This window comes from Zonotrichia leucophrys, chromosome 24 (assembly GCF_028769735.1).
Source record: "Zonotrichia leucophrys gambelii isolate GWCS_2022_RI chromosome 24, RI_Zleu_2.0, whole genome shotgun sequence".
NCBI classification, from domain to species: domain Eukaryota; kingdom Metazoa; phylum Chordata; class Aves; order Passeriformes; family Passerellidae; genus Zonotrichia; species Zonotrichia leucophrys.
In genome coordinates this window covers 4,602,004-4,617,748 of record NC_088193.1, presented here as the reverse complement: position 1 = coordinate 4,617,748, position 15,745 = coordinate 4,602,004, and the positions used below count along the sequence as shown (strand labels likewise).

Here is a 15,745-nt window from a genome sequence, read left to right as displayed (position 1 = left end):
TGCGGAGAGTTCCTGGAGAGTCTCTGTTCCAGCTCCCAGCAGAGCATCACATCAGCCAAAGATGAAGCAGCTCATTAGACATGCCGGGAGTCCCGCTGGCTGGATCCAAGCTTTTCCTCATCCAGAAGACAACGTTTACATTTGCAGAGCTCAAACGCCTTCCCAAGTGCAATCAGCCTCTTGTGAGAGATGCTGCCAGCAGCAGCTCTGCCCTCAGAGCTGAACCAACCGAGCTTCAACCATGCTGGCTGAGGGTAGGACCACAGTGACCCACAGGTCACAGCATGGCACTCCCTGCAGCAATTCCTGCTTGAATGGCCAATGACAGGCTTGTTCCACTTATAGCCAACATTCTGTGGGGTGCACATGAGTTGTATTCCTGCAGGTACTTGGCTAATGTGACTTCAGCTGCTCCAGCTCCATCACCCACAGAGTTCAGGTGTGCCAAGCCCTGGACAGCACCAAGCTTGGTGATCCTGCTGCCATCCTGCCCACCAGCACCTGCCTTCTACCACCTCTTCCCACCACCCAGACAGCTTCTGCCACTGTTATTAAAGCTCAGCCTGTAAAAGTCTCTTTCTCTTTCCACTCTGTTTTCTTTCTAAGAAGAAGCTGTCGTGGCATGCTGACAAAATTAAACAGATTTACATGAGGGATTATGAGGAAATTGCCTGAAGCTCATTTCCACTAGTTCTCTGTAATTGAACTCGTATTTATACACACAAACATAAACAGTGAGTGCACTGAACCCATGTGTCACCATAAATACTGTCTGACCTCTGGCAAGGAAGGGATACAGAGGACAAAATGATGCTACTCAGCAGCCAAATTTCATCTGCTCTGCCCACCCTTTATCTCTTCAAAGGGCACCGATTCTTCCCAATTAATTTTCATTTTAAGCTCTGCCAAAAGCCTCTTCCTGCCCCCAGAGTTCACATATTGGGCAGCTGCCCACGCATGAAGGAGCTCTTGAATACCAACAGATGAGATGTTTAGAGAGGTGGGCGAACTTCTTCTGGAAACTTCAGTGCAGAGCCAAGCAAAGGATCTTTGAGAAGCCCACGTGAACTCCTGGCACCAACCTTCTGCGAGGCACCACCAACACCTGGAGCAGCAGCTTTCCTTGAGTCTTCAAAGGAAAGCCCTTCTGCATGAGCACATGTAGTGTGCTGTACTGTACTGTACTGCATGGACTGGGAGATAATGGAGAGGCCACAAAGGTACTGAAGGACCTCCAAGAGTCCGAGGATATCTAAAGGAAGTAGAGGAGAAGGATCCAGCCCAACACACATCACAGCTGCTCTTCGTCAAATGTCCTTCCGTGTACAAAGCAAAGATATAAGGGAGAAGACCCCTGAAATCATCCACTCAGAAAAAGAACCCATATAAAGGAAGGGTCCAGGAGATTCAAGAATACTATACACATATTTATATATATTTAACCTCATGGAGGTCTCAACACACCCTCCCTGTCTCCTCCTCTCCTTGAGCTAAGACATTGACATCCAGGAATAGTTTGGGCATGTTAGAGCATCCACTTGGATAGAGTATCCACTTGAAAGGAGCCCACTGCGTCCTTCAACCCTTCATCCTCCTCACATGAAGAGCTCAGTTCTCCTACACGAGGCTCCTGCAAGTCAGGATTCCCACTGTGCTCCGAGGCTGCTGCCTCCATCCCGGAACGCTTGGGATCCTTCAGCACAAGAGGTGCCAGAGAAACACGGCGGTGACAGCCCCAGGCCAGGGCTGCTGCTGCTGCCAAGGCACCGCCAGGAGGGAGGGAGGAAGGGGCTGGTCACAGCGGGGAGCACACCAGAGAAGGGGTGCCCTTCTACAGGTCTGCAGACACCACAACTCATCTACACAACGGACTTCACCACCATGCTGACGGAGAGGAGAGAAGGCGAGGGAAACGGGGCCGGGCTGGACAGGAAGAGGGGGATACAGTCATGGGGAAGGGGAGGGAAGAGAGGAAGATAAATGAAAAACAGGAGTGAGAAAATATATAAGGAAATTAAAGAGACTGAAAAGAAAAATAAAGTAACGATAATAATAATAATGATAATAATAATAATAATAATTAAGAAAGAAAAGAAAAAACGCACTCAGACAAGCGGACTCACAACTTCTCCAAGCGGAAGGAGGCATGGAACACATGCAGAGGATCAGCACATGGACAGTCTTTAAAGGGGAACCTGTTTTCTTTCAAGCGGGGAGCCAGGGCTGCTGCTCCTCCCGCACGCCTGGCGCCGACGTCCCTTGGTCACTCAACGCTACGCCACTGCCAAGCCCCCCAGCTCCCTGCACTGGCAGGGCTGCCCTGGCAAGGGGGGCCTGGGGAGGCCACCCAGGGCAGGCTGCCGTGCCGAGGGGCAGGGGAGCTTGGTGCCTTGTCTGTGGTTTTTGGGTTTCCCTCTGCAGGGAGACGACAGCTCCCTTTTCCCTGTTCCAAGATGCGCGCTGCATCCTAGGAGAAGATGGGAGAACTCCTCGTGCTGGCTCAGTAACTGCATCATTTATCTCTGCCCATCCATAAAAAATACCTGAGCTTCACCTAGCAAAAGCCACCATGCTGCAGCAAGGAGCTCACATGCTGTCTCTCCTTCTCCTCACAGCTTCCAATGCTGCAATAGAGAAATCTGGCTGGTCTGGTATAAAATCCCTGTGCTCTGCATGCACTGACAATTTTATGACCCCAAATTATCAAGAAATTACTTGGCTGGGCTCTCTGCAGGATTCCTTGCTTATTGAAGTGAGATTTATTCTTCTGGTTTCCCCTTTTTGGGGATAATGACTCTGGAGTTGCCCCTGTGACTGCAGCTCCCAGCAGCGTCCTGGAGTAGGACACACGGCTGCTCCCACCCTGCTGGGCAGTGTCACCCTGCTCCTCAAAATCCATCAGCCCACACCAGCCAGCACTGGAGCCACCTAGGACCTGGGCAAGAGCCACACCAAACTCAGACACGAGCCTGGAGTTACCTCTGCTGTGCTAAAGCCATGTCTGCTCGTGTCCCTAATGCTGCCAGAGCAGGGAAGTGTCACAGAGCAAGAACAAGCAGCCACATCCTCTCTGAGGGCTTCCCCATCATCCTCTCTGGGGGCTTCCCCATTTCCCAAAAAGGCTGGCACAGCCCAGATCTCACCAAGGCTTGGTGCCAGCTCTGCTCCTCACGGGATGCCCTGCTCTGGGATCAGCAAAGAAAAACAGAAGGAGAAGGCAGCCAAGTGCTCAAGAGATTTGGAGGCTCGAACAGGATGGGTTTTGTCATGCCAAGAGGATGGCTCCTCCATGGAGCACACACATCCAACACCCCCTCCTCGCCAATCCTGCTCTCCCCACCCCAGGACAACCCTCCAGGTCAGCTGGAGGAACTCCCCTCTCCTGGAAACATCTCCCTGATTTCTCTAGGCATCCCACCTCTCTCTCATGAGGCTCTTTCCCAGCCCAACAAGGCTCCTCAGGCTGTTGGAGACAATCAGCCAGGACCTTGACTCTTCCCAACCAAGGCAGCAAAGCTTAACCTTTTGTAAGACCTGTCCTAAGGAAGTTTGGGCATGGCCATGCCCTTAGAACCAGCCCCATCTACAATCTCATCTCTGCTTTCACAGCCAGCCTGGCTGATGGCCAAACAGGTCAGTGCTGCCAATCCTCTGGGTCACAAATTACTATTATCCCATCTGGATTTGGCAGTTTTAGTGATATTCTTCTGCTTCTAAGGTCTGAAAACCATCTCCAGAATACTCCATCCCAGTTCCAGAAATGCCCACGGCTATCTAGGAAACCAGCCCCATGAAGGCAGCCCAGGAGGAATTTTCTTGGAAGAGTCTTTCAAGACCTGCTTAGGGCAGTTTAATTACAGCTGGGTCAGAAGAAGCCAAAGATTTCTCCAAGGAGAATTTCAGGGATGGAAGGATTTTCCCATGACCACACCTGTGATGGGAAGGAAAACTACCTTTCTGGCAGCCTGAGACTATGGTTCTGCTGCTGCCAAGCATACAATCCATCTTGGGAGAAAGACGTTTCCCATTTTCTGTGATTGAGACTTGGGAGAAAGAAAACAAATCCAGACACTGCTGGAAAAAAAATTCTCCACGTGCTGGACTGCAGCTGGAGACTGATTTTTGGAGCCCACTCTGAGCACGCTGTCTGCAGCTGGTGGCTCCAGAGGCGGCTGTTTTTCCTGGCATCAGGGGGTGACTGTGGGCTCCTCCTGGTTTGGATCATCTGGGACAACCCCACCTGAACACACACCTCCCTAACACCACACAGCCCTCGTGCACTGCCAGGGCCAAAAGTGCCACGTGTGTCACCACCCCCAAGAAAGGAAGGGTGGCCCAGGGAGACGTCAGCTCGGCTCATCCCAAACCCCAGCCCCGAAGGCAGGGGAGCAGCGTGTGCTGCTGGGAGGGGAAACCCAAAAGCCACAGAGACTGTGCGTCCAGAGGTGTTTCCTGGTGTTTTCACATTCCTTATTCCCCTTTAAAGGAAGAGATGGTATTGGAAAAGCCCCTTCCGTGTCCCCTGTCATGCCCCGCTCCCGGCCACCCTCCACAGCACCCACACCATCCTTTCGGACATGGATCACCCTTACCTATTGAGCTGAGGAGAAGCTTGTCTCGACAACACTGCCCAGATAGCTGAGATTAATCAAAAACAAAGCAGTTATCAACACCCGCAAGGAGCCGAGCTCCGCAACACATCAGCACGTCAACAACTCCAAAGGAAAAAGGAGGGAAAGAAACCAAACTGAAACACAAACGAAACGAGGCTGGAGAAGAAAGGGGGAAAGAAACAGAAGAGAAAGGAAAAGAAGAAACAAAAACGATAATCAACGAAGCGAATGGATACACTGCATAAAAGCACGGACAACAGTGCTGCTCTAACACGGCTCTGTCCTGGAGCTGGCTCTCCTTAGCATGCCCTGCTAGACACATGGACCTGTGACTACATCCCTGACTGCATCGCTCCGTAGCTGGGTTTTCCAGAGGCACACAGAAGTCATTTCAGGCTCATCCAGCTGCTCTCCCTCCCCATCCTCTCTCCCCTGAGCCCTCCTTCCTTCCGTTCAGTGCCGGAGGGATTTGCTAAGGCCATAACGCTTCCAGGTACCAGAGGGCGGGAGTGAAATGCGGAGGGCACTGCGGGGTGAAACGCTGCCTCCCCCCTCCCCAGAACACAGCCTCTCCTCCGAACGCCTCCGACCGCGCCGGCTCCGCGGGGCCGGCAGCCCCGGCCCCCGACTCCTCTCCGCCACAAGCCGGAGGAGGGGGCTCGACCCCACCAGACAAGAAGCCAGAATGAAGCGAGACGAAAGGATGGGACGAAAGCACGGCTACGGGGTCTAAGGTGCTGTGAAAGACGGAAGGAAAGAGGAGAAATAGAGAGAAAGAGAGAGAGAGAGAGAGAGACGCTTTTGCCTGGAGCAACCCTGGTACCTGGAAAACCAGCCGCTACTGTCTAGTGCAGCCACATCCCTCTTTAGGGCAGGATCTGAGCGTGCCGGCAGCCTCCCGATCTCCGCTGGGCTTAGTTTATTTTTATTTTTGCTCCTCTCCTGACATGCTGCTGGTGTGGCTAAGTCCTTGATCTCTCCCTGCCCGCGTCCTGGGGCTGCAGCATCCCTTTTGCAGGTGGGGCGGTGACCGTGATAGCTGTTTCTGTCATGCATTAAAGCTCTCTAGACTCCGCGGGAAGGAAGAGGAGGAGGAAGACAGAGGCGCGGCGGCGGCGGCCCTAACGTTCGAAGAAAGCCAAGAGCCAGCAGCTAGAAGAGGAAACAACCTCCAGTGACACCAGGACACTTACCTAAGCGAGCCAGGTCTTTGTACACCTGGTAGACGGCCCGTAGCCCGAGTTCACGGCGCTCCCAAATTCCCGAGGGACCGGGAAGGTCGCCTGCCTAAAACCCAGCGCTCTCGGGCGGCGGCCATGCAACCCGTGCCCGTGGCACCAGCCTCTGCCTAGCAAAGCCCGCGGGACGCCGTCTCCAAAAGGGATGCTGCAGCGTGCCCAGAGAGACCCTACCAGTTGGGATGGTGATGGCAGGGAGGGAGTCAGAGGGAGTGGGTAAGGCAGGGTGGGGGAAGCCAGGAAGGGGCCGGGGGGGGCACCACGGGGCTCACGCACTTACCCTGTGGCGGCTACCGTGGTGGTGGATGTCGGCTCCGGTTGGAGAATCTCCTCGCCAGCCCTCCTTGGAGAAGGGATGTCTCCGAAAACATCCATGGTGTCCACGGGCAGGGAGGAGCCCTGGGAGTTGGAGAAGCCGGTGCCCACGGGGGTGAAGGCGGTGGTCGGTCGGAAGCTGGGGCTGTCCCCGCGGCTGCTCGGCGCCGGAGATCCCGTGGAGGACGGCGTGGATTTGCGGGAGAAGCTGACGGCCGCGGGCGGCTGCAGCGTGATCTCCGACACCTCCGCCTGCTGGATGAGCCCCGGGCGGGGCCGGGCGCGGGCAGTCAGCTCCGGGGAGCTGTTGCGGGAGCTCAGGGGACTTTGGGTCAGAGGAGAAAGCCTTGAAGGTTGTAGCACCACCTGATGTAAACTGGGCTCAGCCCTCCTGACCTGCCGAGGGCTGGGCCGAGGTCGGGGTTGGGGCTCGTACCACCTGGTGTCCAGGCTGAATGTGCTTGTGCCGCTGGGGCCGACGGGCTCGGACGGTTCGTGGTAAGGCAACACGGGTATGCCCATACCTTGGCTGGTATGTCTTAGCTGCCCTTGACATCCCATGGGTTGCATAGGTTTGTCCTGCCACTTGGTGGTAGAGGGCACGGAGGATTGACCCCTGCCCGGTGACTTGCCGGTCCAGCTCTTTGGTGCCTCCAGGGGCAGGATGCCCGAGTAGGATGCGGGGACCACCTGGAGGGAGGAGGGTGGTGGCCCCCGAGGAAGGCAGCCCGTGGGCTGGGAGCCCTCGGCCGCCTCGCAGGGCTGGAGCTGGTGGGGGAACGGCGCGGGGGCCAGCTCCAGGCTGCCGAAGGGGAACTCGGCCCTGCCCCAGGGCTCGGGGGACCGGCCCCCCGTGGGGGTCTGGGCCAGGGGCAGCGTGCTGTTGGAGGCATTCTCCCCGTTCTCCTCGGGGATGGTGGGGTGTCCGAAGGGCCCCTCGGGGGGCAGCGGTGGGGAGGACATGACTGAGCTCAGCGGGCTGACTTCTGGCATGTAGAAGGGCGGCGGGTCCACCTCCCCGGGGCTGCTGCTGCTGAGGTAACCGTAAAACTGGTGGTGGAAAGCCCGGGGGGCTGGCGGGCGGGCCTGGCCGGTGGCCTGCAGGGCGCCGGGACCCTCCAGCGCCCGGTGGAACCGGGGGCTGTATGCTGGTGGCTGAAGGTAGGACTCCTGGCTGGAGGAGAGAGGGGTGAGCTGGGCTTTCAGGGCGGTCACGGAGGTGGGGACGACGGGGTCGTCGTTCTCCTCGTCCGACTGCCTGAACTCGGGGTACATGTCCGTCTCCTCCACGAAGGGGAAGCCCTCGATCCGCCGTGTCTTCAGGGAGGGCTCCATCTCGGCCGGGTCCATGACGAAGCGTCCGTCCGGCCCGCGGCTGATGAGCTCGATCGGAGTGGTGGCCTCAGCTTCGGCCTCCGCCTTGGAGACGCTGTACTTCTTGCTGCTGATGGCTCGTTTGGTCTTCTTGTAAAGGGAGAGCTCCTTCTCCTTGGTGGGGCTCAGCATCCGCTTGGCCTGAGGGCCCTGGTCGTCAGAGGACTCCGAGGGGGGACGGAGCGTGCGGATGCTCTCGGGACTCACCTTGCCGGAAGACAACCTGGACCACAGGGGAGAAAAACCGAGAGAGGGGACGGTCACCCGGGGAGGAAAGGAGCCCTTCCTGCCCAGGAGAACAACTCTGGATCCGGGAAACAAAGTGCTACCAGCTCTCAAAAGAGGAATCTCTGGGAGAAATTGGCAGGGGCTAACCAGGATGGCAGAGTCTCACCAGCGGCAGTGTACAACATCCCTGCTCCTAGAGAGGGCAGCTTGGAACACTCAGGGCTGAAAGCTCACACCAACACCTTGCAATAAGCTCCACCAACACCCCAACACCTCACAACAAGACCTTGCAACAAGCTCCACAGCCCCACAGGGAAAAAAGACACAACCAGAGCTTGCTTCCAACTCCTTCTGGGCTTTCCTATTTCCACCTGAGCTATCCATGCCCAGGAAAGGCCCTGAGAAGAGGGACATCAGGCAAATGTTCCCTCCCACAGAACTCAGTATCCCACTTGGAGATGCTGACAGATCATTTCAGACCAACTCTTTTTCCAATTATGAACACTCAGACTTCAGGCTGAGCACCTCAAAAGGCAGAGAGCACCAGGACAGTTCCCTCATCCCTATCCAGAAAGCCTTGAACAAACAGGATTGAGAGGTAAAAGACAGCAGATCCAACAGATAGTGCAGGTTATTTGAGAGCAGGGAATGAACTGAAAACAAGTAAGATTCAGATCCACCAGCACCAAGACATTTTCCAGCAGTCGAGGAGCCAAAGAATGAGGTGTCCACATCCCAGACTCTTGCACTCCCACCGGGAAGATGCTCCTGCTGATTTGCAGCTACACATGCTTTTGATGGGCTCTGCAAGGAGCTGTGGCTTCTGCAGCACCACAATCCACCTTTGGGTACATGTGGAAAGCAGCTTCAGCAGGGCACTCTTCAGGAGAAAAGATGAATTTCCCAGGAAAAAAGGAGCCAACAGAGAATGACTCAAAAACTACACTGAGCTGGCAGGAAGGACTCCATATGTAGCAGGCTAGTCCTTGTCCTAAGGAGTCCCTTCCAACTGGTATGAAATTGAGTTCCATCAGCCAACTCCAGCTTTGGAAAATGTTCACAGATCCAGCGGGGTCATCTCTTAGCTCAGCTTGCTGCATTTGTCCCTGCTGCTTCTTGCTCCAAAGCCCATTTGTCTCTTGTGAACTGCTGTGTTCCCAAAAGTTCAGGGAACACTCAAAAACAACTCATCAGGAGCAACCAAATAAGGATGAGACATTTCCATTTGAGCTTTGCAATGACTGTAGGAGGGAGGCACCTTGAAGACCCCACAGCCTGGTGCCACAGCTAAGACAGATACTTACGGGGACTCCAAACTCTTCCTGCAGTGGGTTATCGAGAGAGGAGGGTCTGGAAGAGAATAAAAAGGGGAAAGAAGAGAGAACGCTGAGGAGGCGCAACACGACAGAGACAAGAAACACTCAACATCACGACAACAAAAGACACTCAACAAGAGGCCAAGGTTTCATTGCTCCAGTGCTTTAATGGTTGCTGACAACAAACAGCTCCCGTCACAGGGTCCTGCCCGTCCTGCTGCCAGAGCCCCGCAGGCTGGAGGAGACGGAGCCGCTTCCCTGCCCTCTCCAGCTCCCCAGCCGCCCTTTTCCCTACCAGCCACTCCTGCACGCAGGCTGCAGTCCCAGCTTTTGGGAAGCAGAGCAGCAGGGTCTCCTTTGGGGTCTTCTCTAGCCCAGCACTGCTCGCTCCATGCTGGGAGCAGCTGGAGAGCCCAGCTCCAGGAGGAACCTGGAGCAGGTGAGCAGTGCCCCCCGTCTGCATCCCAGAGGACAGCCCAGCCTAAACCCCCGGCTCTAGCAGTTATCACCACGTGGGAGAGCTCCCTCGGAATTCCCAGGCTAGTTTCTCTGGCGCCTCTTCACCCACCCTGCCTCTCCCGCTCCCGACCGCGGGCGCTTTCAGGCACAGCCGAGGGAGGAAGTCAGGGCTTCACCTGAGGACGCGCACGGACCAAGAAGAGACAGACAGGGAAGAAGGTTACGACCACAACACAACCAGGGGGCAGAAACGAGGGGGAGACAGGAAGGAGGGATGAAGCACACAGGGAATGGACTCACCTTTCTTGCGCTTGAGCTTGCGTTTGCGTTGCTTGTTGACGAAGCAGGCGGCGAGTGTGCTGAAGAGGATGGCAGCAGCCAGGAAGCAGATGGTGGCAACGATGCCAGCCAGCACCGGGCGGGCTAGGCCCTCGTCCGTCAGGTCAGGCTGAGGAAAAACATCTGGGGAAAAAAACCACAGTTCAGTGTTACACCTGCTGCCTTCCCCAGGGAGCTGCCACAGTGTGGAGGCAGTGATAGTCTCTAGGAATGGTAATCTCTGTAAAGACCCTGCTTCCAAGCCAGCCCGCCCAGGGAGAACAATCAGTGCTGCTTCAGGGCCAATCAGAATCATAAGATAGTTTGGGTTGGAAAGGGCTGTTTAAGCCTGTCTAGTCCAACTCTCCTGCAATAAGCAGGGACATCTTCAGCTACATCAGATTGCCCAAAGCAACCTCATAAACTTTTCTGTGTTAGCTGGTGGACACCCAGAGAAGAAGCCTCCACACCAAACAAATACATACGAACACACACAACTGCAGCAAACCTGCAGTCACCTCCTGGCTGAATAACCTCCTGCAGAAGCACAAGGTATTTCAACCTCTCTGTCAGTGCTTCATTTCAGCGTTCCAATGCAAACTGGGCTGCAAACCCTTTGCTTAACAGGAGCACGTGTGAAGCCCCAGCAGACCTCAGCTGTGGGCACGTGCAGATGTGCACCCTGCACACCTCGGTGCTCCTGCCGTGTGCCATATCCAGCATCAGTGCATTTCCCCATGGAGCTTTCAGCCTGGCAGAGCAGCTGCCTGGGGCCGGGCACCTGCCAAACCCCATCAGAAAACCTGGGCGTGAGGAGCAAGGGCAGCGAGCAGGGAATCTGCAGCGAGCTCTCCTCACCACACTGGCACCACTTGGGGGCAGAGAGAGACCGCGGCATCGCAGCACAGCCGAGCAGGCTTTTCCACAAGAGCCAGAAAATCCAGGCTCGCTGCATCCCCATCCCTTCCTTCCTGCTGCCCTCCTTCCCAACGCCATCACAACCCTCCTCCGCCTGCCCCTGGCTCCAGCAGCATTCTCGGCGCTGCATGTGCAGAGGGAACACGCAGGAACTGCAGCACGCTGCAGCCTCCCTGCTTGCAAAGCCCTTTTCCCTGTGGACTCTGCACTGCAGTGCTACGTTTCCCTCTCTCCACCTTTCATTCCCGCTCCCTGGCTGCGCCAGTGCCCGCTCAGAGCTTTGTTCTCCAGGCTCACCGCAGAGCCGGGGCGGGCTCAGCTCGGTGATGCTCCGGGGATTTGTCCTCGCCTGCTCCCATCGGGGTCAGCTCAGCACATCCATGACAGCCCTGTACCCCTCCCTCAGCCCAGCTCACAGCCCCACAGCCAGAGGAAGAACAGGAGGGGAGCCAGCCCTCACCTGTGCTGGACACGCCAGCGACGTTGCTGGGTTCGCTGATGAGATCCTGCATGACCGCCAGCACGCGGAACTCGTACCAGGTGTCCTGCAACAACAAACACACCTGTCAGGGCCCCACACAGCCTCCAGCCTCGTCTTACCAGAGCCTCCAACATCCCCATAAAACCTGTCGGGATCTCTCGCTGGTCAGAGTGACCCCGAGAAAAGTTCCAAAGTCTCTTTTCCCAGCCTGGCGCTTGAAAAAGGAGTCAGGGCTCTTCATTTCTCAGTCTCAAGGTTGTTTATTGTTCCTTATCTATAAAATTCTTTCTCCTGTCCTGCTGAGGTCTGCTTAGCAATCTGCTTGCCCCCAGGGCAGTGTTATGTCTTTATACTAAAAATTACATATACAATGTTTACAATTACTTTCCAATACCCATCACCTATGTTAGACAATGAGCTTCTACTCTAAACCAATGTGTAAGTGCCAACATCACAGCAGAAGATGGAGGCCAAGAAGAAGAAGGAGAAAGGCTGGACACACCCAGATCCTGCCATCTTGCCCCCCTGAATCCCCATTCTAAAACCCCCAAAATCTACTTTTTCACCCCATGAGAAATTCACTATCATTCTACTTAATTTTTCGTGGCTTGCAAATCTTCATCTAAGGTTGGTAACTTGTTCCACGGGTCATAATCAAAACCACAGGAGCATCCTGGGCTCTGTGCCAGGGTCTCTGAGCCCCCTGGCAGGGTGTGGGCTGCTCAGGACAGACAGAGGGATGCCCTGGGTTATGACAAAAACCCTCGAACAACACCTTTTTAATGTTAGCAAGCCAGGCTTTTATCCTTGCCCAGGGGGTGTGTGGACATTTTGTGTGGCCAACCAAAATTCTGGCCTCCACCCAGACACAGATACAAAACTTTTCATCTATTTATAGGCTTTCATCAAACAAAAATTATTGTTCATTGGTTCTAAATGACACAATTCTCTTTCATTAATTCATATTCTATCCTCTATTGGTTATTGATTTCTCGCTTCTTATGCTAATTAGTGCATATTTTTAGTATCTTTTTCCTCCTGTAGGGACTTTCTAATGTATACTGAGACTTTGTTAGTCTCTTTAGCTTCTGCTTTCTGCAAAATGTCCTTGTGGCCCATAAATCCTACATTCCAACCTCAACAACACATCCTTCTCTCTCAGGCTTTGTTCATTGAAGAATATCAGAGTGGCTTTAGCAAAAGTTTAAGTCTCAGTCATTTTCTCAAGCTGTGTTCCTACAGAAGTTGCTTATAACAACTTTATACAAATGCTGGCTAAGAGTAATTGAAGAATAACACACTATTTATCATTATATGCATATTGATTGTGATTACTTAATACCATTAATTAAACCCAGCTCCTTGATCGAGCCACCCCAAAACTTCCCCGGAACTGCAGCAGATGGTGCAATATTATCACAGAACCATGAAGGCTGGAAAAGACCATCGAGTTGGGCTTGGTGAGGGCAGCCAGCCCCTGCTCACCTGGGACAAGTCCTTGGCAAAGAACTCGCTCTCGGAGCCCGGGATGCCGTCATCCAGGATCTCCCACTTCTCCGCCACGCGGAACTCCATGATGTAGCGGTCGATGGGGAAGCTGTGGTTGGCGGGAGGGAGCCACGACAGGAGGACGCCTTGCTGTGTCCGGTTGGCTGTTAGGCACCTCGGTGGGGTAACCAACACCAGAGGCTCTGGAGTTGTTACAGGGAATGCTGGGGACAGAGCAGAAGGGACAGGGACACCTCTGAGTTGGGGCAGGGCAAGCACAGCAGATCCTCTCCCACCCGTGCCCCCAGCAGCAGCAGAAGTGTGGGAATCCACAAAATCAGGGGGTTTTGGGAAAGCTGCAAAAGGCAGGCCTCAGAGACAGCAGAACTGTGATAAGAGCTAAGCAGTAGCCCATGAGATAGATCAGCAGAAAAATTATTTAAAAACTAGAAAAGCAAGGACAAATAGAACAATGGTCTGTGTATTAACGCTTGTCTAGAATAATTCTCTAAGCTACAGAAAAGTTTATCTAGCAAGATATTAGGAAGTTTGAAGCATAATAATGGAGCTCTGTACATTGTGTTTTAAGGCTTACAAGTAGGTATTGTATTTGAAATAAGCAAGCATTGTTTTAACCAAAGTTTTGTGTGCTTATAGTAGTTTAGTAGTTGGATAGAACCACTGTCAATGTGCTTTTGCTTTGTGTGATTGGTCAAAAAACTTATAAAGCACGTTGTAACATTAAGTTCTTGGTTTGCTGCCTGAGATGTGAGCTGATGGCATCTTCCCATTGTCATAACCACGTAATGAGACTGATGCTGAAAAATAAAACAGCTCAAGGCACGTTCCTCAGCAGCCCCATCCCGTTTGTGATTTGTACACAGACCCCAGCCAGTGATAAGAAGAACCACTGTGGCTGTTCCCGCATTCCAGGAGTTTAGGGCACCACTTGGGAGTCCAGTCTCTTATCACAGAAATAGAAAAGTAGATTTTCAAAAGGCACTGGACTAATGAGGCCATGACTCCAGGCCTTCCTGCTTCCTCCCACCTCCACCCGAGAGCCCAAAGGCTCTGAGCTGTAACAAGTGATCTCGTGCTCTATTAATACCTCCTGAACCCAGCTGAACTTAAGGAAGATCTGAAAGGTGACTGGCACAGTACAGCTCCCCCATGCTGTCTCTCAGGATAAGCCTTCCAGAGCCTCATGCATCCAGCAAAATCTGCAATCCAGGACCCTCCACAAACTATCCCCTACATGGCTGGAAACTATTGCTGACGATGTTCATCTCCATCTCCATTTCCAACAGATAGGAAACATGGAAAAGGCAAAGCCCTTCTCCTCACAGATCCCTTCCCAGCCCTCCCCTGTTCCCAAGGAGGACCTACCTAGAGTGTTCACAGTGACCACCTCGCTGAAGGAGCTGGTGCCCAGCTTGTTTTGAGCCAAGACACTGAACTGGTAGGCAGTCTCTGGTTCCAAGGTATCCACCAGCAGCCAGCTGGAACCAGCTGGCACGGGGAGAGACAGCCAGTCATGGGGTCCAAACTGGGCTCTCTTCATCCTGCCAAGAGAAAAGGGAGCATCCTCAGGGGGAGGTGTCGTTGACAGGGAGGACAGAGAGGCAGCATTAACTTCTTATGCAAAAATGGAGCTTTCCCGAGCAATGGTTTGGTTTGACAGCAGTGATGTGGATGGACATGGGGCAGCCACTCACCACCCACGAGCTGGCAGAGGACACCACGCCCTGGTGTCCCACCAGCTCTCAGGGGCACTGCCACGAGCTCTCCCCTGTGCCCTGAGCTGGGTCAGGGATGGCAGCAGTGCCAACAGCCCCGCTCTGATGTGATCTGCACCAGATTCCCATGGGCAAAAGTGGGAGCTGGAGCATTTTGGGAGTGCTGCAAAGGGAACGGCTGACGCAGGAGACAGGCCCTGTTCCCATTTATACCTCGACATCTCCTGAGCCAGAGCCAAGTTCTCCCTCAGCTGTAGCCCTGTACATGTCATCCCACGAGAGACATTTAACTAAATCCCCATCTCTGCCACATTTGCACAAGCTGGGGGCTGCCAGCACAGCCTGGGGCACCACTCAGGGTTTGGCAGAGCAGCAGAGGCACTGGCAGGGAGTGCAGGACAGAACCTTTCTGCCGGGGTCTAACCACTACCCCAGGGTGAAAAATGCCCCCAGAGCCATCCCAGTGCCACCTCCACAAGCCATTAATCCCACCAGGATCCCACATCCCAAAGCAGCACCACTGCACCATTACCATACTGCTCGTGTTAGAAAGATGTTTTAGGGAATCTGAGCCCTCAGCTGCAGGTTTTGGTGGTGTTCATGGAAAATTTGGGAAGGATTGGTGCAGCAGGTCTGTCCTGCACACATGAGAGGGCACATCTGCAGTTACCAGCACACAGCCAGGTGAATCCACCCAGCTGGAAAAAGATGGAGAAAAGAGAAATACTGCTGCTGTCCAGGGAGCAGAAAGTGAGGCAGAGAAGCAGCAGCAAGCCATGGAAACGAGCAGGTCAGTGGAGAGCCATGCATGTGCTGTGTGCCTCTGCCAAACCCAGGGAAAGCCTCTGGATCAGTGCAGCTCCAGCTGGGACTGCAGATCCCAGGGTGCCCCTCCACCCTGGCAGAGGCAGGAGGGCAGCAGGGCAGCTCCTCTCCTGGGCAGCTTCCCTGCAGTGTTTAATCCCAGTGCCCTCACATCCCTCCTGGCACTGCTGTGGGCAGGGACACAGGAGAGAGGGGCTGAGGTGGGGAAAGCTGGGGGGAAATGCAGCACTGAACTGGGAGAACCCCTTGCTGAGGGAGGATGTGGTGCAGCTGGAATGCTGTGCTGGCCCTGGCCACCCTTGGGGAGAGGGGTTTGCATTTCCAGCCTCAACAATGGCAGAGGCAGGAGGAGAGCATGAATCCAGAGAAAATGGAGCCTTGTTTTGCTTGAGCATCCCACAGCCACAGCAGGGAGGAGAGCACACGGATGGCACTG

General features: G+C 54.3%; 1 protein-coding gene across 12 annotated transcripts in view; it reads right to left on the bottom strand.

Annotated features, from left to right (window-relative positions):
* The window catches only part of IGSF9B (immunoglobulin superfamily member 9B), a 52,185-nt gene that overhangs the window by 13,632 nt on the left and 22,808 nt on the right, over positions 1 to 15,745 (bottom strand). For 10 of the 12 annotated variants that reach the window (XR_010442724.1, XR_010442723.1, XR_010442725.1 and 7 more), the window contains 6 exons: positions 14,135 to 14,310; positions 12,746 to 12,972; positions 11,240 to 11,324; positions 9,844 to 10,005; positions 9,073 to 9,118; positions 6,132 to 7,763 (listed from right to left, as the gene is read on the bottom strand). Coding sequence is in view for 7 of the 12 variants with exons in the window: in XM_064732018.1 (XP_064588088.1) it covers positions 6,132 to 7,763; positions 9,073 to 9,118; positions 9,844 to 10,005; positions 11,240 to 11,324; positions 12,746 to 12,972; positions 14,135 to 14,310 (2,328 nt within the window). In the remaining 5 variants the exon portion in view is untranslated. Of the gene's footprint in view, positions 1 to 4,592; positions 4,639 to 5,436; positions 5,766 to 6,131; positions 7,764 to 9,072; positions 9,119 to 9,843; positions 10,006 to 11,239; positions 11,325 to 12,745; positions 12,973 to 14,134; positions 14,311 to 15,745 lie in introns of all 12 variants that reach the window. The other 2 variants (XR_010442726.1, XM_064732022.1) reach the window with 2 other exon arrangements.